Source organism: Schistocerca cancellata, chromosome 2 (genome assembly GCF_023864275.1).
Source record: "Schistocerca cancellata isolate TAMUIC-IGC-003103 chromosome 2, iqSchCanc2.1, whole genome shotgun sequence".
Lineage (NCBI taxonomy): Eukaryota > Metazoa > Arthropoda > Insecta > Orthoptera > Acrididae > Schistocerca > Schistocerca cancellata.
The window spans coordinates 871378165-871400902 of NC_064627.1; the positions used below are offsets into that span (position 1 = coordinate 871378165).

Sequence of the window (22738 nt, forward strand, 5' to 3'; positions counted from 1 at the left end):
TGGTGCAATGCTTTGTGGCCCAGATCATATCATATTTAATCCTCTGGGAACAGTCCATTTATGCTACACCTGATTTGCACTTGGAATGAATCACCAGTATCAAGTTCTGCACCACTTCAAACAAGTTACGAAAGAATTCTTGGACCAACAGCTCTGTGATGGCAAGCCCTATGGTTATCACATAAACAAAAAATAATGGATGGAAGCAAAGCTGCAACTTAAACTACCCCAAATATTACAGAAACTTTGGACAAAATGGAATGTCATTAATTCACAATATCAGACTCGAAACATCAATCGGTAGTAGTGGCTGGGGACTGACTCAAGACCATGTTTACTTTCCATCAGGACATTACCAGTACTGCTGCTTGTCACTTGGAGTTAAGAATGTATAGGCAATGAATCACTGGCTGCTGGAATGCATTTTATGAGGCCCAATAGCACGGCAGTGTACTATGTACTTGGATGCCATACTATTATTTTGTCGAGAGCATTGAGGAGCACATGGGGGAATTATAGAAACATGCATAGCTGACTTTGAATGGCACACTCAGCAATACACCTGGAAACAAGTCACTCCACAGCAAACAAAGCCCACTATTCAGGCCATATTACTGGCCAAAAAGAGAAACCCAGCACTCACCTTCTAAAACAGTCGGTAAAGTTCCTCTGAAGGACTTGACAACTAGCCCTGTCCTCAACTATCAGGAGTCCCAACATCCATTTAATTTGCCTTGTCATGCCAGCAAACAAACCCTACGAAGCATTTGAAGTCAGGAAGTGGGTAGATCATGGCATCGAATAATTTATGGCACAATACAGCAGAACAAGGCTGAAAAGAATCACAGTACCACAGAAGAAGGAATGCTCAGCTTAAACTATGGTTTCACCTACATCTGCCTTTATTTGCATGGCAGGCATTGTAAGATGGTAACCGAAGACATCACATTCAAAAGCCTGAAAAAAACAAATACTTGGCTTACATAGTAGGCATTATGCCTTTGCAGGACTGATTACAAAGTCATACTCAATCCGGGGAAAGCTCACAGAAATGTCGAGAGGTTGTCTGATGCTGCACACAACAGAATGGGTTGACATTTCTCTTTCTACATGGCAAGCACAATATAGTGCTCACCCTGGTCATCAGCAGTTGACTACACAAGCACAGTTCTGTTCTGACATTAGGATTCCACATAAGCAGACCCATCATGGCCAACTTATTGCTGTGCCAGCTAGTTTGCACAATGAAGTGGTGAGGCAAGGCAATTATTCAGTTCTGGTGGGACATGAGGGCTGGTGTGCTGCAGATCAATGGATTGCTGAAAATTATTGTAAGACCAGCAGTAAATGAATTGTGGAACATTTTTGTAAAGATCTGTATGATCGATGTGTAAAGGACGAGGTCACCCACCAGTACACATCTTCGAAGAGGTTGACAGAGGCAAACCAGCCTTTTCAGATGACTGCACATAAGAGTATGCACAAAACTACTATAGTCTTACAATTACTGGCCATTTATCACAATACTTGACAGCGATTATAATCCTGGTACAGGGATATGCCCCATGCAATGTTAACAAAATAAGTATTAAAATTTGGGACACTTGAGGCACGTACAACAGACCAACGACCCAACTTCATTACAGAACTTTGAACCAACTGTGTCCACTGTTATCAATCCGGAAGCTACAGACTAGCATAGTGCATCCAACAGCAATCAGAACTGTGCAGCTGCACAGGGCAACATGCATAATTTTAAGACATTATGTGAACAGCCACCAACGATTAGGGCATCTTGTTCCCTTACATGTCAACTGAGTGTAACTCTAAACTCCTTGTGAAATTGTGTAGGGGCAAAACATGCCCTCACCTCCTGAAATAGCGAAACCATCCAAGGAAAAGATACGTCATCTGCATATGATCTTGCAACTACAAAGATCAGTTTGAAGACTGATGAAGAAAGCAAACATTAACGCTTTGGAACGACAGGAAGGAACTCTGCAGGGCAAGCCTGCCTACTAAAATTTCATGTCAGCCAATGGCTGATTGTGATAAATCCATCTATGCTTAAGGACAGGGCAAAGGAATTCGTTACTTACGATAGGGGACCCACATCAAATTAAAGAATTGACATTACTGGTCAATATGAAACTTCAACATCAGACTAGGGCCACCATTGTGCTGTGGTGCTCTAAAAGCTCTGCATCTGCAACCAGCACTTTTCATTAAAAAAAAAAGGGGGGGGTATTGGTGGAAAGAATGAAGAGTGAAGGAACAGTGTGAGCTAATTTTGTCTTGAGCTTCACCTATCCCACCATATGCATTTACGATCACAGGATGTGCCATGATAATTACAAACATAATCTTGATTCCTCATGTACCTGCACACCACTCTAGACAGTTTGCCTGCCCCATTTGATCACACACAGCACAACCATACCAGTTTGGAGTATTTATTGCAGTACATGTAACAATGTGAAAATACTGAGTGTAACTTTATTGCCCGAGCTATGAGTACTGTTATCTAGTTACTTAGTTTCATGTTCCATGGATTATTTAGCACAATAAATTGCAATGATGTGAAACAAGTCATTGTAACAATGAGTGACCATGTAATGTCATCAGACAGCAAGAAAAAAAATTTCTGGGAGACTGTCAGAAATGATATTCTTCTACTAATTTTCTTGTTAAGTATAGATTGTCAGCAAATGAATGTTAATAAATGTAACCAGCCCTAAGGCTTAACACCAATGTAATCATTCAAAACAGCAAGAAAATTCTCCACTACACATTTTTTCCTTCCTGAGGGAGAGAGCACTGAAATCACTGCCCAGTGCCCTGTTGCACTAGCTAGACAAACATATGAATGAACAGCCCTGAATTAACATTATGTCAACAATGGTTGAGTTTAATGGTGATGTGGAAGCTTTGGCAAAATTAACTCTTGTTCACTCCCTATAAAGTGATGGCAGAGGAACCAGTGAGGTTGACACAGTGAGATACTGCTACCATGCTGCTTGGATGAACTTTTGCTATTGCCACTTCTCCTGCTGCTAGCTGCCACTTCCAAACCTGAAGGGAACCTACCAATTCCTTCAGATCTTGGTAATAAGTGTTTCAACAATCGTCGAGTAGTCATCTAGATGTTTAACTGCTCTTGGACTTTGCCTGCCAGTGTCTTCCCCTACAGCTGCACTGCTACACTACTCTAGTATTACCATTGGAAAATAATTACTGTGAACCTATTAGCTCCCTGGGTAGCTGTGAGGCCATCCTGAAAATACACTTGCATCAGATATCCTCTTGAGTAGTGGCACTTAGAAGTCCATGTCATTACTATGTCTTACATAAAAAACCAGCAATTGGAAATGCATACTTAAAATGTGTACTGATTACTTAGAAATATGTATGTGCAAGTTTGTCAGTAAATGAAGTTCAGACTATGGGATGTGTGTTTACAGGAAATTTTTAAAGTAATTTTTATACTACCACTTGTATACATATATTCCATTACCGATATATATGTACCTTATCTTTTATGAAGTGCAAGCAGAAACATATTTCTGCATGTATGCACATGTAATCTGTGTTTTACACACAGATATTTAAGATATCTGTACATGTTGTAAGTATAGTCTGACAGCTGGAGATAATTTTATACATTATAAGGTAATATAAGCATTGCAAGCATTAATTTTTCCATCTTTTTTTCTGTTGATCTGTATGATTACTTGATAATAGCACACAGGATGAAATCAGCTTATCACATTTTACACATTGCCTTTGTCACAGCTTAATAAAGAAAGAATGAAGTTACTTACAATTTTATGCAGATTGTGGACTAAAAGTCTAAGACATTACTAAATAATAAACTAAACATGATATCTCTCTTTAGACATGCCTCCTATAAATAGCCTAAATATTTAGAAACCTGTTTCCTGTATCCTACTAGTGCAGTAAGAATGGCAATTCTATAGAGCTTTCATTCACATATTAAGCTAGTAAGGCTATACTTTAAAAGTCATCTGCAAATTTGCATAATTGTTACATATGTAGTAAAGAACTATATTGTGTAACCCACATATTTATTTCTACACAAGTTATGTCAAGTTACTATCTACAATTCACGGAGTAAGCCTGCACAAAGTAAAAGGAATGTTCTTGATACACAAATGAGTACCTAGAAGATGTATGAAATTGCAGCTTAACACATTAGTTTACAGTAAATGCAGTAAAATTTAATTCAGTGTTAACCCACAACATGAAGGTGGTCTCTTAATTCAGACTCTTTGTCCGGAAATAAGTAGTCATTACAACAACATAAAAGTTATGTACTGGATTCTTCCTTCCATTTTTTGTATTTTGTGTACATTACTTATAAATAATATGCATCAAATTATTCGCCAGAGACTTGTCCATAATCTAATACAGGCATTCTGAATTTATCTCTAAGTTTTACTTTTTATGAAGAAAAGTGTAGTAGGCCTAAATACGCATAAACATTAGGCTATGCTACAGGTCCGTTACGGCAAACTTTATTTGGTATCAATACATGTTGGCTTGGCCAACGGGAGCACTCTTTAAATACAGTATAGTTGTGCAGTACAGTTTACAGGAATTACGCAGTGATAAGTAAACTGCAGTAGCTAGTATACCACAATGAGTGGGATATAATTCTATTCTTATATCTATCACTAACTGCTAACGTTAAGTGTTAAAGTATCTATTGTGTTCCCAATATACAATTTTATTCTCATATCTATTACTAACTGCAAATGTTAGTACCTACTGTGTCCTCAGTACACAACAACACCCTACAATTAAAAATTGTTGTTTGCGCGGTATACTACAGGGGCAACTTCCCCGTAACCTGAGGTTTAGCCTTATGGTCATTATGGGAATACAGAACATCAAGTGAGATTTAGTAAATAATTGCCAGCACAATGCACAGGAACAGGAAATGTTTATTATGTAGTCATTTCGATTATCTCACTCTAAGATGTACAAACGGCCATAAGAGTCATTGAAAATAAACACAAACCACAAAACAGTTCCGAACTTCACTGGTAAATCACATTTAGTAACGAGCTGCTGAACTCAGCTTCGGCTAACTAAATTAGTAGCCATTTACGTTCCCGTAACAGTTGTCTTTAAACGGAAACGAATACAAACTGCCACACAAACGATATGTTTTCAATAAGAAATAGATTACTACAGAAACAGGATCCGTCATCTACTGTAAACGCTTCGAGACATCAACTCACTCTCTTGGTCTCATGTTATAGGTAGATATTATAAACCATATACATACCTCACGACAGAAAATTAACTCACGGGCAACATAATGGGCCTTAGGATTTGGGATGATCTTATGGCAACCAATTTACGCTTTACTCCGTCTAAATGGCATGATAAATGTTTTAAATGATCTAATGACAGTGACCGCCAAATGTCAACAATGTTTGTAGAGAACATTTCCTCAGAGTAATATATCCAAAACATAAAACACTAAGGGTCAGTCAGAAACGATCCGCACGCGAAGACTTATAAGATGCAAAATAAAACAATAATCAGTGCGACAAAAAATATATATATATATATGTATATAAATTTTTTCAGCATTTATTTAAACTTCGACGCCACAACAGCAAAACACCAGTTTTCATCACAAAGCTCCTCGGTCAAAGATGTGTCATTCTTTCTTTTCAAGTGCAACATCATCTCAAATACATTGCGGATAAAATTTTGATTATCCGCCGTAGACTCTGAACATCTGTTTGGTTTACACTCCATATGAAATACAGAACAATATAAAGTACGATCACAAAGGACAACAAAGTAAGACCATTTCCGTGACCGCTAACGATGAAACCTAGAACATGACTGATTGCTTTATTCATCCGTAGAACAGCACACTTCGTATTATACTGGGTGTGTCTTAAAAACAAAAATTGATAGGCGTAGAAGTACAGGATAACAGAAGCGTTCCAATAAGCATATGTCCACAAACGAGCCATTTGGAAGCAACTTGTGAATATGCGGATACGATACGCCATTGACTTCAGTAGGCCTACTGTTGGTACAAGGTGTTTTTCTTTTCTTTTCTTTCTTTCTTGCTTTCTTTTGTAACTATTTCAGTCTCTTTCTTTGCATAATACAGGGTGTTCCATTTATCTGATGACCGCACACACGGCGCAGGACATGGCGCGCAGCGATCTGTCCGTTGCCCAGCGAATCAGATGACGAGTCGCATGTGTAGAACCGCAGTATTAAATTTGATATACATACAGATAAATTTCGTACTCACCAATGTCACATAAGAAGATGCTGGAATAACCTGCCATAGTTTCTACGCGTTTCTGACATCAACTCAAGAAATTATTCATCAGACGGTTGAATTCTCTATGGGAAATAGAATTAATTGACTTGCAGATATTATTCTTGAGTTCCTGTACCGTTGCGGAATTGTTGCGTACACTTTATCGCATAGTGCCCCCAACCCTTCCCGCCCAGCAAACAGAAATCACACGGAGATAAATCGGAACTTCAAGCAGGCCAGATGTTGTTGCTTATGACTCTGTCATGGAACACAACGTGAACTGCGTACAAACGAACATTGGCTGTGTTGGCCCTTCCCAAATCTTGTTGAAAAAATGCCAAGCTTCATTCTGTTTTACTCATTTCATTGAAAAAACGGGTTGCAAAATGTTTTGCACTTATCTTTCACTGTTACCTGTTTCATTAGGACTGTTACTGTCTGTTACTGTGTCACCACTATTTTCTGGTCGTGAAGGGGTTTCTCGAGAAGCAGAATAGGTGTGTCAACAGTTTTAGGAATTAACATACCCATGTAAATGGAACAAGACCTCGTCTGAAAACACAATTAGATAAAGATCCAGTTCACCGTCATGCACATGTCTGAAAACCCGTTCGCAAAACCTAACCCTATGCATGGGATCACCAGGTTTAAGTTCTTGCACTATTCTTACTTTATAGGGCCTTAGCCCAAGTAACTTAGCAGCTCTGTGTACAGATATGCAAGAAATTTGCTTTAGAAGTGAAATATGTGTAAGAGACTTCTTAGGGGAAATTTCCAGGTAGTGTGCAGTGTCATCGAGATGACACTCCTTGTCATTAACACTCCTTGTCATTAACTTTTCCCGTTACACAAAATTTATTCACTAATTTGTCAATTTCATGACGACTCGGGGTTAGAACACCTGGAAATTACTGTTCAGACAATCTCTGGGCAGTACGAGCAGACTATGTACACACATGCGAATCGTAAATAAATACTCGTTATAGAATGGAAGAAATCGGTCTTGCCAATGTTGCGTTCGCAGACTGCAGTGTTAAGCTTGTTATGTTTGTTTTACCGTTCGAATGACACTAGACTAAAAACGCTTAGTGTGGCATAACTCCATGTGACTGATAGACCTGAGCATCCTGCCTGCCCAGCTGGCTGATGGAATGAACGTGTTGCTCGCCACGCCGGCGGACGGCTGATTTAAGGTGGATTCACACTTGTTGGAACATCACCGTCAAGTTTTTGAGCGTCAACCGTCAAAGGAATTCCTGAGCTTTCACACCACATGGCACATCAACTTCGAAAGAACATCGTGACGTTCCAGCTGGTTAATAAAATACCCACGAGAGGCGTGTGAGGTAACGGGCGAGTTGCGGCGCCCTGGAAATATTCCAAGTTCAGAGTTGGCGGCCACCGCTCGGGTCGCGCGGCAGGGCCGAGCTCGTTAGCAAACACGTGGTGCCATACGTTAGCCGGACGAGAGGGGTAACCCCAGAGCATGTTCTAGCCGCGTGGCTGGGAATTCCGCTGTGACGAGGACGGTGCTTTGTGTCGATTGTCGATGAAGGAGATGTCTATGCCGGGAGTGCCAAAGATGGCGGACTTCGTGAAACCTTAATGGCAGACTTTCCACAGTTCGTACAGTAATTAACAGTAGCCAGATGAATCATGATACCTTAAAAAGAAACATATTCAGTACTATTATTTGCACGACGATTCTGATGGTGTAATCAGATTTTCAATATCTTTATTAGTTTAAAGTTTAGCATCTGACGGTAAATTATACAAGTAACACCCAGCAACGAATTTGCAATATATAAACGCTTCATCTGATTTTGTCGATTGCCGTGCCTTTAGAAAGCTATTAGTGTAAACCTAATTTGGTATGAATTACAGGCATGTAACTTAAATAGTACATGAGTTATTGGAGGTCAAAGTGGCCGATTACTATCGATCGCGCCAGGCCATAAGTACTCCACAGTTACACGAAAAAACGGTAGCAGCATGCTTATAAATATATTTATTCATCTATGTCTTTGTTTATAACCGATGTATACTATTCGTGAAGAAATTGGTTAAATATTTAAAGTGTTTTAGAAAGCACAGAGACTTTAGGCTACTGGCCTATCTTTTCTTTTGATACCGTATATTTTTATTTAGTTGCTTATGTATTTAATAATGTGTGTTAGAGCGTGTTTATAGTCCAGCCGTAGGAATATTATTTAATTTCAAGTTATTTAAATGTAGCTCCAGTATTTCTTGTGTGTTTAAATATGTTTGTGAGTGTACGTTGGATTGAAGACATGGCGCGAGCGCTCTAGCCAATCACAGCGCTCGTGAATGGTGAGATAAGATGGAAGCGAGTACGATAGAGGAGGACACAGGCAGTAGAGATGGGTCGAACTCGTTCATTCCCGTGAACTACTTCAGTCATTTAACTCTTTGCCGTGAAGCGTTCAAATGAAGTAGTGCATTCATGAAGTATCGAAGCCTGGTGAAGTTGCCCATTTCGCCGCTCAGCCGCGGCTACGCTCGCTTCGCCTCGCTCGTACAATAAAGCTTCGTAATACTTCATAATTTTACCAACAGATGGCCGAACTATGCAGTAACGTGCACGCATCGTTTTACGCTCTTACAGCGGCTGACAATGAGTTCACTTAAACAGAACGTGGTCGAATGGGACAAAGGAAAGATAAACAGAGAAGCCTGTCACATATAAAGAAGGTTTTTTTAATCTTGCTCAACATTTCCTCATGAAGCGACCAAAAAAGTCTTTATCTGACAAGTGAAACCTTATTCATGGACTGAAAACTAGGGCTACCAACAAAATGCAGTCCAATTTTATGATCCTTTTAAAATTTAATCCAAAATAGAATGAGCATGTTTACCACTGTCACAAACTCTATATACCTACGTTAAGTAATTATTCAGAAGTTTTCCTGTAGATTTTATTTTTGTAAAAGTAGTGAAATTTGGGGTTTCTTCGCCGATTTAGGTGATGGGAAAGCAAAGTGCAACTGTTGTTCTAAGTGTATTTCATATAAAGGAGGAAATACATTTAATATAGTGCGTCATGTTCGAGTGCTGCATCCAACAGTGTCATTGTCAATCAGGCGCATAGCGCCCCCTGCTCCTGCATCTTTCGATATATCTTGGACAAATTACCTGGACAATCCGGAACCAACATCAGCAATTGCCAGAAGCGAACAGAAGTCGGTGCCAGAAAATAACAGTATCACTTCATTATCAGACAGCAGACATCAATATCACGGAACATTACCTATGTATTTTCCGAAATCTCTTTCGAACAAAAGAAATCAGGAGATAGACTTCTCACTTCTGGAGACTGTTGTAAAGGATTATTTGCCATTCAATAAAGTGAAAAGCAAACATTTCCAAAGTTTTGTAGGCAAACTGAATGGTGCTTACAGAATGCCAGCTCGGAAGACCATTACCAATACACTACTACAACAACAGTACGCCATGATGAAAGAAATTGTGAGAGTCAAAATTAATTCTGCAGAAGCGGTTGTGCTAACAGTAGATGGGTGGACCTCAACCACGAATGAGAGTTATTTGTCGATGACAGCACACTACTTTAAAGACCTGGAGCTGGCGTCTTCCCCCCTAGAGTGCTTCTAAATACGACGAAAGGCAACGTCAGAAAAACTCTCTGAAGAACTGCGACATGTCACAAGGGAATGGGGCAGTCAAGAAAAAGTCGTGTGTGTTGTTAGCGACGAAGCTGCTAATATTGTGGCAGCTATAAGACTCACAGCCTGGAAACACATCCACTGCTTTGCACACACACTCAATTTAATTGTTCAGAATGGGCTTCCGCACATTCAACCCATTCTGAATAAAGTAAAAACAACTGTTGAATTTTTTTAAAGAAGTTCGCAGGCCTGCACGAAACTGAAAAAGATGAAGGAAGAGTTAAAAGAGCCAGTTCTGACGCTAAAGCAGGACGCTGTTACCAGATGGAATTCAACCTATGATATGCTGCGAAGAATAATCAAGGTTGAGACTTCCCTAATGACAGTTATCACCCTGAAATGTTCGGATCTTCCAAATCTGACTGCAGAGACATTGCAAGTGTAACACAAGCCTGTGACATATCGAAAGTTTTCGAAGACTGCACCGAGGAAATGTCAAGAGAAAATGTTGTCACTGCTTCTAAAGTTACACTCCTTAGTTGCTCGTTGAAAAAATGGTGTTGCAGGTTTGTTAATAACACTGAAATTCATGTAGACATGCAACGGATGGTCGAAAAGTAGCTCAAGACCTAAAACAACGATTTTGAAATATAGAGGAAAATCCCATTTTCGCAGAAGCAACTTCATTGGATCCTTGGCTCAAATCCATGGTTTTCTGATAAAAATTCTGCTGAGAAGGTGAAATCAAATCAGATCATGCACTGTGAGAAATTTGTGACGAACACATCCACTGCTACTGCAACAATCTCAGTTCCAACCACTGAATTTACTTCTAGTCTCTGGCTCGAATTTGATGAAGTGTTTTCCAGGCTGCAGAGTAATCCACACCCGAGAGCTGCTGCAGTAGTGGCAGTGGACAAATATTTGAAGAGCCCCTGCTACAGAGACAAGGCAATCCTCTTCAGTGGTGGTCTGAACGGCTGTCAGTATACCCCTCGCTCTTTGAACTTGCAAAAATACGACTGTGTATTGTTGCAATCTCCACGCCGTGTGAAAGAGTGTTCTCGAAGGCAGGACACCTTATAACTGACAGAAGAAATCGCCTGACAGGAAAAAAGTGGAACAAATCATGTTTTTAAACGGAAATCTCTGAACATTCGCCAAATCCGTTTATGTTTATTTATAAATATATTTTTTTAAATTTAATTAGGACAATCCTCAAATTGACATTTAGTGTAATTATTTCAGAAATGTGTACGAGATAAACATTCCTACATGAACGATTATCTTTTAAGCGTGGGTTTCACGCATGCTTCAGTTCCACACGCACAAAGTAAGCATTTTATTTTCATGTTGGCTGTGTGTGCCTCTTCGTTTGTATCTTTAATATTCATTTGTCTGCAAGCGTTGCCAACAGTAGGCTACCCGTAGACGGAAGTATAACTGCACAAACAGTCAAGAGTAGAAATGGGCAAACTGAAACACGTAACTGTTTCGAAACAAATGAAACAGTACAATGTAATGTTTCGATACGCTGTTTCGAAACAGTGAAACAATTTGTGTTTTGTAATCTAATAAACCTACACATTTTATCACCTTGAATGTCTACTACAAATGAGGTGCGAGAGCATTAATCATGTCGCAGAAAGTATGAAACTATCACTTAGGCGTCTTGACAGTTTCGTATTTCCTGCAGCAAATGCACTGCTTTCGTGTCGTGTGACTTTCATACTTTTCAATTGGCTGAGGACAGCCATGGCTGAAGACAGAAGAACCACCACGAACGGAACTGGAGGTGGGAGCAAACTGCAGAAACAACGGATATGCTACTGGGGTTCCCACATTCCATTAGTATGGGTAATATACCCATCCTGCTTATTTCCATGCACACAAAGGGAATCATTGAGGATAATAGGCACAGTCACCATAGACTCACAAATAACGCCAAATAATTCGAATAAATAACAAAATATAACAAAAAAATTTTGTCTTTTAAGGTGTTTCGAACCGTTACTATACATTCACCATGCTTCCTAGTCCTTCCCGTTCACCATTACACTATCAGTGATATGTCAAACAGATGCTTGCAATTATACCTACATCAAATTAATGTATATGTCTAATAACTGTCACACTACGCCTTTTTTATTCAAAATGTTGTAGGCTTACTTGCGTTTCTTAATATGATTACAGTACATGAACAGAGAAGAATATGTTATAAAAAACTGTAATTTAACTGAATGATTTTCACATATTTATTATTTTGAATGTGAATACTATGCGTTGTTTTATTGTTTGGTTAGTGTTTACAAAGCAGATGTTACTCCATTTCAGAATAGGACAGTCAGCTAGAAACGAAGCTTTATTTTCGGACATCTTAAGCTTCATGCTATTGCTTGTCAAAAAGATTTCGACACTCTTGAAAGTGTTTCACGAAGTGGTATGTTGTGTTTCAGTACCTGTGCCGAGCCCGAATCTCGTCCGACACAGAGCGGAATGAAACATCACTGTTTCGATACAATTAGTCCGTTCCAAGCACAGGTGGATTGAAACAGCTTTATTTTGAAACAACGATACAGTTTCTGTGTCTGGCTCGAGATCGAGACAAGGGCGGAATGAAACACCACTGTTTCGAAACAGTGAACCACGGCCGTTCCGAAACACTGAAACAGTTCCACGTATCGATACACTGTATCGAAACATTGAAACAGTGGCCAAGTGTAGTCATGAGTAATGTTGTCAGCACTGCAGGAAGCAGCTGACGCTGCCTTCCCCTCGCCCCTCACGTTCACAACCCATCCGAAACCAATAATTCCCCACCAACACCGTGCGATTCGTCGACAGGCAGTACTGCAGTAGAGAGAGGACTGAAGTGAAGAGAGAATGAGTGACGTAGCGCCGATGTAGTGGGAGAGGGAGAGGGGAAGAGAGTGAATGAACTAGAAAAAAAAATGTGGACTGTGCTACCTGTGAAGAGTTTTAAGTACCAGTTCATTGAAATTGAGTGGTGAGCTCCCCACCACTAACGGGAAGTTCTGGGGTAGGGCACTGGAAACGGGAGGTGCTGAACGCGACAGACGCATAGTCCGCGGAAAGACTTGGACAGTGGAGCAATTTGTGCGTGGTCGCGGAGGATAGAAATATTTCGGAGTGCTGACCTGTGCACTTGTGAGATTTCCATGGCTTCTGCGGTGAAGACGTAGTGTGCGTTTAGAAGTGAATATCTCGCGAGCTATGTTGTTCATAACTAATTTCGTGCATTTGGAATCTATTTTTTCCCTGTTATTCAACTTACATTTTATTTAATTGCTGGACCATCGACACCAAAGAGTGTTTTGCAGAAATATACTGCATTCTCAAAAATACTTCTACTATGGTACTCATCATTTAAAGTCGTTAAGATAGTACCTGCAGATTTTATTTAATTGCAATCTTTCATTTATAAATTTATATGTTACGTTCATAATTCTCAATTGCCGAATGATAGAAACCTTCGACCACTTGATTCATGTGTGTATTCTTATCGTATACTGTAGACTCAGCAGTATTTGGCCTGTAATGCGGCAACTACGTATCCTAGCCCCTAGATAAAGAAACCAGCCGAGACTTATAATATTTCAACTCTTTGAGTTGGAGGGCGCTTAGTTATTTCAAAGCCCGCAGGCGCTATTTCGTAGTTCATGGTAGCTCGTCATAAAATGCCGAAATTTGGTTTAAAAGAGCTTGCAATGATTGTTGTTGCACTTGATGGCGAGGAACAGGAACAGATGGCAAAAAGAGTCTGTGAGGAAAAAAAAATGTTAAAATTCGAGATGTGGAGGAAAGTTCGACACTTTTTTTAGAAGGACTTGGAAGAGGAACAGACATCATTCAATAAATATTTCAGAATGTCTTAACAATAGTTTTTTTAACCTGTTAAGCAAGATACAAATAAAATCTATGAAGACAAATTCAAGATTTAAGCGCCCAATAGCACCACAGCAGAAGCTGATAGTTTGTCTAAGTTTTGTCTACATCGCCCATTTTGGTGACTAAACAAAACAAATATTTAGGTGCTACTTGCCGGCAGCAACAGGGAAATATCACGTGACTCCGTCAATGGCGCGTCGAAACATCCTTCCCGAGAAACCTTGACGTAACATGTGTCGATGACGTTCTGTTGACGGCGTGTGTGAATGCCACCATTTGCACTACAGAGGAGAATGTTTTGACGTGACTGACTCGACAGTTACGTTGTCAAATGTGAATCCACGTTTACCCGACGACAGCTGGAGGCTACGGCAGGAAACACGGCGCTGTTGGCTAATCTGTCAAAAATGTTCAAATGTGCGTGAATTCCTAAGGGACCAAACTGCTGAGGTCATCGGTCCCTAGACTTACACACTACTTAAACTAACTTTAACTTATGCTAAGAACAACACACACACTCATGCCCGAGGGAGGACTCGAACCTCCGGCGCATCATACAGTCCATTGTGCTTGCAACCACTCTTCGATATTATACTGCATAAAAGCAGTATCACACTGAGATCAGGTGGTAGCAGTTTCTGATAACCACGGAAGAGGACTTCAGCACCAACACTTTCTACTTCGATGCTGAGCTGTGAATATGAAACCATAGAAAACTGATAAAAACTTTTGTATTTGTTTTTGTAAATTCAGTAATTTGAGAATTGCAGTAACAATATATTGCTTATAATTTCATTAACATTGGACAACTATGTTTCAAGATTTAGGGTTTTATAAGTGAGCAGTTGCTAACGAAGACTCCCAAAACTCGGACAAGCAATTCTTACTCTAATTAGGAATAAAAAATGATTATTGAAATTTAAAAGCAAATTGTCTTATGTACCCCGACGCAAAATTAAACAAGGAAAATTTTTGGAGTAACTCATTTTACGGTAAGTCTATTGGCTCATTTGCATTTAAAGTCTAAACTTTATTATCCATAATAAAAATCCGACGAGAATCTAGCTGCCTCATGACTTAGACCTCTGACATTCTCTTCACTACTGCTTTGTTTTCCCAGTCATTCGCATGTTTTCCCTTAGAAGTTCTGTGTGGTACACTGGAATTCATGACATGCTCTGCATATCAGATGTGGCCATTATTAAAGCAATGATTGATGTGGTTTAAACTGTTTTAACCCTAGTCTGTGAAAATGGTTTGCAACTGAAACCGGTCGATATTTGAGTTTTAGATAAGAAAGCGGCTGATGGTGAAACATGCATTTAATACACCTAATATTTCCTTAGTGTGCGATAGTTTTCAAGAGATGCCACCATGCAAAGAACAACATCACACTTTTTGCAGCTAATGCGTGACTTTTTCACTTTGAATTAGCACCACATATTTCACAGCATCCCTGGGAAATCTTTTTCTGGAATATGTCCTCCTTTATTTTGCAGTCTAAATGGAGTTTCTTGCTTTGGTGTCTGTGGGATCTCAGTCTTACAAGTTTGTCCATGAAATCTATCTAGCAAATGGGTGGATTCGTTCGAAGTGGAATTTCGCCGGTGCTGTGTTCTGTTTCTCTTTTGCTTCAGAAATTGTTTTGGTGGTCAGCACACACAGGTTAGTCAAATGGAAGAAAACCTTCTTGTACCACTTCATGATACTTCGAATGCAGTGTACAGAACTTAAAATAATGTCTGTCCTATTAACAACATGCACTGACGAATTGTAGCTAATCACATAAATAGGTTTAAATTTATTTTGACCTGTTTCATGTTCCTTCTTCTCAGTTTCAACAAAATTTGGGCCATTTACAGTGAAGCATTCAGACTTATTTGTTTTCCATCCATTTTAGTGCCAACAGTGTTCCACAGGACTTGAATTGTATTTCCCATTTTCTTCAGTTTATCACCCAATGGTGGCAAATGTTTCCTACTTTTGTGCGCTGTTGCAATAGCATTGATAAATTTCTGGTGGAGACATGGGAATAATTCAGGGTTCGAATACCAGTTGTCTAAATAAATGGCGTGGCAATAACAAACTCATAACAACATCACGCTAATTTTCCCCAGTCAGCGTTTCTGGATTCTACACTACTGGCCATTAAAATTGCTACACCAAGAAGATGACGTGCTACAGACGCGAAATTTACCGACAGGAAGAAGATGCTGTGATATGCAAATGATTAGCTTTTCAGAGCATTCACACAAGGTTGGCGCCAGTGGCGATACCTACAACGTGCTGACATGAGGAAAGTTTCCAACCGATTTCTCTTACACAAACAGCAGTTGGTCGGCGTTGCCTGGTGAAACGTTGTGATGCCTCGTGTAAGGCCGAGAAATGCGTACCATCACGTTTCCGACTTCGATAAACGTCGGACTGTAGCCTATCGCGATTGCGGTTTATCGTATCGCGACATTGCTGCTCGCGTTGGTCGAGATCCAATGACTGTTAGCAGAATATGGGTTCGGTAGGTTCAGAAGGGTAATATGGAACGCCGTGCTGGATCCCAACGGCCTCGTATCACTAGCAGTCGAGATTACAGGCATTTAATCCGCATGGCTGTAACGGATCGTACAGCCACGTCTCGATCCCTGAGTCAACAGATGGGGACGTTTGCAAGACAACAACCATCTGCAAGAACAGTTGGACGTTTTCAGCAGCATGGACTATCAGCTCGGAGACCATGGCTGCAGTTACCCTTGACGCTGCATCACAGACAGTAGCGCCTGCGACGGTGTACTCAACGATGAACCTGGATGCACGAATGGCAAAACGTCATTTTTTCGGATGAATCCAGGTTCTGTTTACAGCATCATGATGGTTGCATCCGCTTTTGGCGACATCGCGGTGAACGTACATTGGTAGCGTGTATTCGTCATCGCCATACTGACGTATCACCCGGCGTGATGGTATGGAGTGCCATTGGTTACAGGTCTCGGTCACCTCTTGTCACTTTGAACAGTGGACTTTACATTTCAGATGTGTTACGACCCGTGGCTCTGCCCTTCATTCGATCCCTGCAAAACCCTACATTTCAACAGGATAATGCACGACTACATGTTGCAGGTCCTGTACGAGCCTTTCTGGATACAGAAAATGTCCAACTGATGCCCTGGCAAGCACATTCTCCAGATCTCTCACCAACTGAAAACGTCTGGTCAATGGTGGCCGAGCAAACTCTCGTCACAATACACCAGTCACTACTCTTGATGAACTGTGGTATCGTGTTGAAGCTACATGGGGATCTGTACCTGTACACGCCATTCAATCTCTGTTTGACTCAATGCCCAGGCGTATTAAGGCCGTTACTACGGCCAGAGGTGGTTGTTCTGGGTACTGATTTCTCAGGATCTATGCACCCAAATTGCGTGAAAATGTAATAAAAAAATGGGACTTAACTTCTGAGATTATCAGTCCCTTAGAACTTAGAACTACTTAAACCTAACTAACCTAAGGACATCACACACATCCATGCCCGAGGCAGGATTCGAACCTGCGACCGTAGCGGTCTTGCGGCTCCAGACTGAAGGGCCTAGAACCGCTCGGCTACTCAGGCCGGCGAAAATGTAATCACATGCCAGTTCTAGTATAATGTATTTGTCCAATGAATACCCGTTTATCATCTGCATTTCTTCTTGGTGTAGCAGTTTTAATGGCCAGTAGTGTATTTCTGTGGTGGCACCAGTGTAGATAATATAATCTAGAATATAATTACTTTGTACACCAAAAAGAACGAAAACTTTAATACCAAAACGGCTATGTTTCTTTGGTATATACTGCTTAGATGAAAGCCTTCCTGTGGAAAGTAGCAGCCTTTCATCTGTTATTAAATTTTCAAAAGGATCTGTGGCCTCACGGAATTTTTTCCTTGTGTGGTCTACAATGTGCATTAATTTCACAACAGTATCATATCTTGAGATATGGCCAAATTATCGCTCAAATGCACTACATGCAGAATCAGTTTGTACCTTTCCTTGGACATTATATGCGAAAATATTGATGTTTGAAGCAACGAATCTGTTGACCAATTTTCATTCACTTCTAACTTTTTAGTTCTTGGCATAAGCAGCAACAGAATTCTTCAGGCTTCCATCATGCTAAGGTGCTTTTTCTGTTAGAAATGTGTAATAATTATTTATCACTTTATAAGTGGTAGAAACAAATTCAAACGACATAAAGTACCAAAAAAATCTAAATGACTTGCAGACTTATACCACTAAATGCGATCGAAGTTATCACCACTTACAGTCATAAACGTGCAGTGAACTGGCTTCACTGCCACGGACATGCACTATGTTCAAGGGAGAGACTTGGTGATGGGAAATGACGAGAGTCTTTTGTGTCTGTGACTCACAGTTGCTTTTCCACACCTTGCAAGATAGTACAGACAACGTTTATCGTTAACGTACGTCAATATAGGCGCATTGCACTGGCGGTATGGCTTGATCACCGATCCTGGAGGGTATACACTCCAGTGATGAGCCGTGGGTCGACTGCATGGACCGCACGAGACAAAGGCCACGTCTCCAAAAGTTCAGTTTTCGGCGCGACCTGGTGATGGTGAGCATGGTGACTTTTGCCGATGGGAGAAAAATCACAGCGAAACGAACAGATACGCACCGTGAAATGAGCGAACGCGCAAGACCTTGTGCACACGTTTGTCGGGAGTCGCGTTAGCTCGACGTACGTGGTCTGTGGCGAGAAAGGTCGGACGCATGTGTCGTGCCGCATTGACCAGCTCGCACTGCCTGCCTGCCTTGTCCCATGCGGGCCAGCGCGCGACGTTCTATTGCCAAAATTTAGCGTAACCGAAAAGCTGTGTGCACGGGTCGCGCGAATACCGAGCACCATTTGCTTTTGTCGGTTGTGCCGCAGTTCTGACCTTCACCAGTGTCTGCAGTACGACCGCCACACAGGTCCCCCACTCAGAGAGCGGAGCTCCTTGTTGTTGTTGTTGTTGTTGTGGTCTTCAGTCCTAAGACTGGTTTGATGCAGCTCTCCATGCTACTCTATCCTGTGCAAGCTTCTTCATCTCCCAGTACTTACTGCAACCTACATCCTTCTGAATCTGTTTAGCGTATTCATCTCTTGGTCTGCCTCTACGATTTTTACCATCCACACTGCCCTCCAATACTAAACTGGTGATCCTCTGATGCCTCAGAACATGTCCTACCAACCGATCCCTTCTTCTAATCAAGTTGTGCCGCATACTTCTCTTCTCCCCAATCCTATTCAATACCTCCTCATTAGTTATATGATCTACCCATCTAATCTTCAGCATTCTTCTGTAGCACCACATTTCGAAAGTTTCTATTCTCATCTTGTCCAAACTACTTATCATCCATGTTTCACTTCCATACATGGCTACGGTCCATACAAATACTTTCACAAATGGCTTTCTGACGGTTAAATCTATACTCGATCTCGATGTTAGCAAATTTCTCTTCTTCAGAAACGCTTTCCTTGCCATTGCCAGTCTACATTTGATATCCTCTCTACTTCGACCATCATCAGTTATTTTGCTCCCCAAATAGCAAAACTCCTTTACTACTTTAAGAGTCTCATTTGCTAATCTAATTCCCTCAGCATCACCTGACTTAATTCGAACGACATTCCATTATCCTCGTTTTGCTTTTGTTCAATAATGGTTCAAATGGCTCTGAGCACTATGGGACTTAACTTCTTTGGTCATCAGTCCCCTAGAACTTAGAACTACTTAAATCTAACTAACCTAAGGACATCACACACATCCATGCCCGAGGCAGGATTCGAACCTGCGACCGTAGCGGTCGCGCTGTTCCAGACTGTAGCGCCTAGAACCGCTCGGCCACCCCGGCCAGCTTGCTTTTGTTGATGTTCATCTTATATCCTCCTTTCAAGACACTATCCATTCCATTCAACTGCTCTTCTAAGTCCTTTGCTGTCTCTGACAGAATTTCAATGTCATCGGCGAACCTCAAAGTTTTTATTTCTTCTCCATGGATTTTAATGCCTACTCCGAATTTTTCTTTTGTTTCCTTCACTGCTTGCTCAATATACAGATTGGATAACATCGGGGAGAGGCTACAACCCTGTCTCACTCCCTTCCCAACCACTGCTTCCCTTTCATGCCCCTCGACTCTTATAACTGCCATCTGGTTTCTGTACAAATTGTAAATAGCCTTTCGCTCCCTGTATTTTATCCCTGCCACCTTCAGAATTTGAAAGAGAGTATTCCACTCAACATTGTCAAAAGCTTTCTCTAAGTCTACAAATGCTAGAAACGTAGGTTTGCCTTTCCTTAATCTAGCTTCTAAGATAAGTCGTAGGGTCAGTATTGCCATACGTGTTCCAATGTTTCTACGGATCCCAAACTGATCTTACCTGAGGTCGGCTTCTACCAGTTTTTCCATTCGTCTGTAAAGAATGCGCGTTAGTAGTTTGATCCGTGACTTATTAAACTGATTGTTCGGTAATTTTCACATCTGTCAGCACCTGCTTTCTTTGGGATTGGATTTATTATATTCTTCTTGAAGTTTGAAGGTATTTCGCCTGTCTCATTCATCTTGCTCACCAGATGGACTGGCTCTCCCAAGGCCGTCAGCAGGTCTAATGGAATGTTGTTTACTCCCGGGGTCTTTTTTCGACTCAGGTCTTTCAGTGCTCTGTCAAACTCTTCACGCAGTATTGTATCTCCCATTTCATCTTCACCTACATCCTCTTCCATTTCCATAATATTGTCCTCAAGTACATCACCCTTGTATAGATCCTCTATATACTCCTTCCACCTTTCTGCTTTCCCTTCTTTGAGCTCCATAGCTACGAAAAACGCGGTGATCGGTCTGTGGCGCGCGGTTGTTTAAGTTCGCGTGCTGCATGGTGACAGTGGACGCGGTGGCGGCGGTCGGTCAGCGGTGGAGCGGCTGCGGCGCGCACGTCACGAAGGTAGGCCTGAACTCGCTCGCTTAATTCAGCACACAAAATGCGTTTCTAAACCTTTTAACTCTCAACTGGGCGTGCATGTACTAACGAGAACTGCATCAAATCTGCGGGTGCGTTATTTATTATCACACATAGTGCCGGACGCCTGTCCTTCATAACACTTGTTTGAGAGAATCTTGACAGGTTAAAAAAAAAATGGCTCTGAGCACTATGGGACTTAACTTCTGAGGTCATGTCCCCTAGAACTTAGAACTACTTAAACCTAACTATTCTAAGGACATCACACACATCCATGCCCGAGGCAGGATTCGAACCTGCGACCGTAGCGGTCGCGCGTTTCCAGACTGTAGCGCCTAGAACCGCTCGGCCACTCCGGCCGGCAGAACTGCATCTTCTCCTAGAGTCTGATACGAGGGCTATCCACAAAGTACATTACGTTTTGGAATTAAAAATAAATAAAGTATTGGAAATTTTTTTTATTATATACAGATGAAAGCCACACTTAAATACTACTTTTCTACATAGTTGCCTTTTAAATTAAGGCACTTGTCGTAGCGATGGACGAGCTTGGAAATTCCTTCGTCGTAAAATTCGGCCGCCTGCGCCTTCAACCACGTGGTTACCTCTTCTTGAAGCTGTGCGTCGTCATCAAAACGCTGCATAGCCAACCACTTCTTCATCGCTGGGAATAAGTGGAAGTCGCTGGGTGCCAGGTCGGGACCGTACGACGGATCAGGGACCAACTCCCACTTAAAAGATTCGAGAACTTCACGAGTGGCATTTGCCGTGTGGGACCGGGCGTTGTCGTGAATCAGCAAGATCTTTGAGCCCAACTTTCCCCTGCACTTGTTTTGTATTGCTCTTCTGAGGTTGTGCAGAGTTTGGCAATACCTCTTTCCAGGAAATCCACAAAAATCACACCTTTTCTGTCCTAAAAGACAGTCGCCATCACCTTCCTTGCCGACATTGTCTGCATGCATTTCTTGGGTTTTGGGGGGGAATTTGTGTGCCCCCACTGCATTGACTGCAATTTTGTCTCGCAGTTCACATGCTTAACCCATGTTTCGTCACCGGTAACGATGCGATCGAGTAATGAGTCGCCATCTTTCTCGTAAGCGTCCAAAAACGTTAACGCTGCAGCCATTCGCTGATTTTTGTGAATCTCTGTCAAGATTTTTGGTATCCATCTTGCACAAAACTTGTGGTAACCAAGCTTTTCGGTAATGATTTAGTGCAACAAACTTCGTGAAATTTGTGGAAAACTCATAGAGCGTTCCGTTATTGTGAAATTACGGTTTTCACGGACCGCGGCATCGACTTTTTCGGCAAGTTCGGCAGTCACTATGCTGGGTCTTCCACTTCGCTCTTCGACGTGAAAGTTAGTTCGGCCATTTTTAAATTTTATGACCCACTGACGCACTCCACCTTCAGTGATTATGTTGTCCCCACACACTTCGCAAAGCTGCCGATAGATTTCTATCGGCGTACAGTTTTTTGCAGTCAGAAACCTTATTACAGCACGCACTTCACACTTCGCGGCATTTTCAATTAACGCTGACATTTCAAACTGTCACAGTAACTCAACGGAGTACAGCACGAACCTCTCACTAGCACGGCAGGATGCCGACTGAGCGGCGAAATGCCATGACACCAAGATGACCGCGCTAGTCCCGCCCCTAACGAACACAAACGAAAACGTAATGTACTTTGTGGATAGCCCTCGTATTATGAAGTCTTACTGATTACTATTCGTAGAACAAAATTTAAGATCGATTCTCGAGATAAATGGTACAAAGGCATGTTTGTAGCATTTAGTCTCTTCTGCATAACAATACACCCGTAAAAAATTATTACCAGGCCTATGCACTTTTTATCATTGTAGGACTAATAACAGTAA

The 22738-nt window shown here is 41.3% G+C and overlaps 1 protein-coding gene across 7 annotated transcripts in view; it reads right to left on the reverse strand.

The window, feature by feature from the left end:
- LOC126162823 (protein Mpv17-like) overlaps positions 1-22738 on the reverse strand; it is a 263732-nt gene that overhangs the window by 156874 nt on the left and 84120 nt on the right. For 2 of the 7 annotated variants that reach the window (XM_049919575.1, XM_049919574.1), the window contains exon 1: positions 7438-7636. The exons of 1 other annotated variant lie outside the window; for it this stretch is intronic. In XM_049919575.1, coding sequence (XP_049775532.1) covers positions 7438-7445 — 8 coding nt within the window. In that variant the 5' untranslated portion in view covers positions 7446-7636. Of the gene's footprint in view, positions 1-5311; positions 5548-6307; positions 6485-7437; positions 7639-22738 lie in introns of those variants that run through there. 4 more of the 7 variants (XM_049919580.1, XM_049919573.1, XM_049919577.1 and 1 more) reach the window with 4 other exon arrangements.